Below are 1,722 nucleotides of genomic sequence, written 5' to 3' on the forward strand. Positions count from 1 at the left end.
GCCGGCGTCCTGGAGCTGGATCTTGAGCATCTCCATGGGGGTGGTCACGATGACCTGGCAGGTGCCGGCCCCACAGCCGGCCAGCATCTCCCGGAGCAGGGTCAGCTTCTGCCTGCAGGGGGAGGGGAGGGGGGTCACGGACAGAGTCGGAGGCCCCGCTGCCCAGGCGGCCGCCCTGCGCCGGTGTGACAGCTCCTGGAGGCCGGCCTCCGGGCAGCCTCAGCCCACAGGGCGGTGGGTCTGACTTGAGCAGGTCAAGCCAGGCCACGGGCGCACGGGATGCCAGCCCCTGGCCACTGTGCCCCGGCTGCCCCGTGGGTTCCTGCCTGCAGCCTGCGGGCTGAGGATGGGGCTCTGTGCTCAGGCCCCGTGGGCCTCTGCTGGGGATCGGAGCCGTGGGGTGGAGATGGGACTGTGGGACCCGTGTGTCCACTGGGGAAGGTGCATGTCAGGGACACCTACCCTGGGCACAGGGAGACGCTCCTGGCACCAAAGGCCGGGGAGGGAGTGGCTGGGTCTCAGGGGCCACGGGCTGCTCACCTGGCAGGTCCAGAGGTCATGAGAACGGGCACTCCCAGAGCCCTCTGCCCTGCCAAGTGTCCCCCCCCCCGAAGGGGGACAGGAGCAGTAGAGGCAGACGCAGCCCTGTGGGGGCACAGCACCCCTCAGCCTCAGACACCCCTCCAGGCCCTGCAGCGCGGGCACCGAGCCCGGCAAACAGATGGCCCCGTGGCAGGAACCGGGAAGGGAGGCAGGGCCCTTCTCACGCAAAGACAGATGGAGAAGCTGGGGGGTCTCAAGTGCCCCAAAGGGTTACCCTTTCAGCCCGCCCTCTGGAGACAGAGGAAAGCTGGTCAGCACCTACAAATCCCAGCCTATGGGGGAGCAGGCCGTGGCCCAGGGCCAAGGACCATGGGGGCTGGAGCAGCAGACTCAGCGCCTGCCTCACTCCTCCCAGTGCAGGGTGGGGCGGAGGGGGGGCAAGGACGCGGAGGACGGGACACAAGAGGAAGAGGAGGCCCTGCACGGCCAAGGTGAGGGGCAGCAGGAGGGAAGTCTGTCCTTGGCCTGGAGGCACGGCCCCCCCTCACCCGTCCTTGGAGAGGTGATGTCGGAAGAAGTCGTTGGCTGCCAGCTTAATGGCCTTCTCGGGGGTGACAAGGGTCAAGTTCACGGCGGCTCCTGTGGGCACATCATGTTGGGGAGGATCTCAGCCAGCACTTGCTTCTCAGTTGGCAGAGCCCTACCCCAGTCAATCCTTGGCTGCCTCCTCCTGCCCTCTCACCCACATTGGTGCCAGGCAGGGCGGGGACCAGGCAGGGACAAGGCAGTGCTGCCTCCTCCAGGCACTCTGCTCGCTCTCCCCCAAATGACCCTCCCGTTCTGGCTAGGTGGGCGCCCTGAGGAACACCTCCCCGGTGGCAGAGGGGCTCCCTCTGGCGAGGGCCCTGGTTGAGAGGGCCCACATGGACGAGGCTGAGTCTAACCCATGGGCTGGAGCCAGGACAGCGGCAAGCCCCCCTGAAGTCAGGGCGCAGGGCTCAGGGCTCAGGGCCGCACAGCCTCGGGGAAATCCAGGCTTGGGGATTGTCTAAGCTGCTTTGCAGGACTGCTCCCCGCCCCGCCCGCCCCCATTTCCCAGCACAGACAGGGCCTGCCGCTCTCAGAAGGCAGGGGATGCCCAGCCGGCGTGGCTCAGTGGTTGAGCATCACAGTTTGATT

At 67.5% G+C, this 1,722-nt stretch overlaps 1 protein-coding gene across 1 annotated transcript in view; it reads right to left on the reverse strand.

Moving 5' to 3' along the window:
* Positions 1-1,722, reverse strand: part of PIDD1 (p53-induced death domain protein 1) — a 31,103-nt gene that overhangs the window by 4,410 nt on the left and 24,971 nt on the right. The window contains exons 12-13 of the mRNA XM_015562400.1: positions 1,092-1,209; positions 3-112 (exon numbers count right to left, since the gene is read on the reverse strand). Of these exons, the coding sequence (XP_015417886.1) occupies positions 3-112; positions 1,092-1,209 (228 nt within the window). The remainder of the gene's footprint in view (positions 1-2; positions 113-1,091; positions 1,210-1,722) is intronic.

The sequence above is a fragment of the Myotis davidii genome, unplaced genomic scaffold (genome assembly GCF_000327345.1).
Source record: "Myotis davidii unplaced genomic scaffold, ASM32734v1 scaffold3578, whole genome shotgun sequence".
NCBI lineage: Eukaryota > Metazoa > Chordata > Mammalia > Chiroptera > Vespertilionidae > Myotis > Myotis davidii.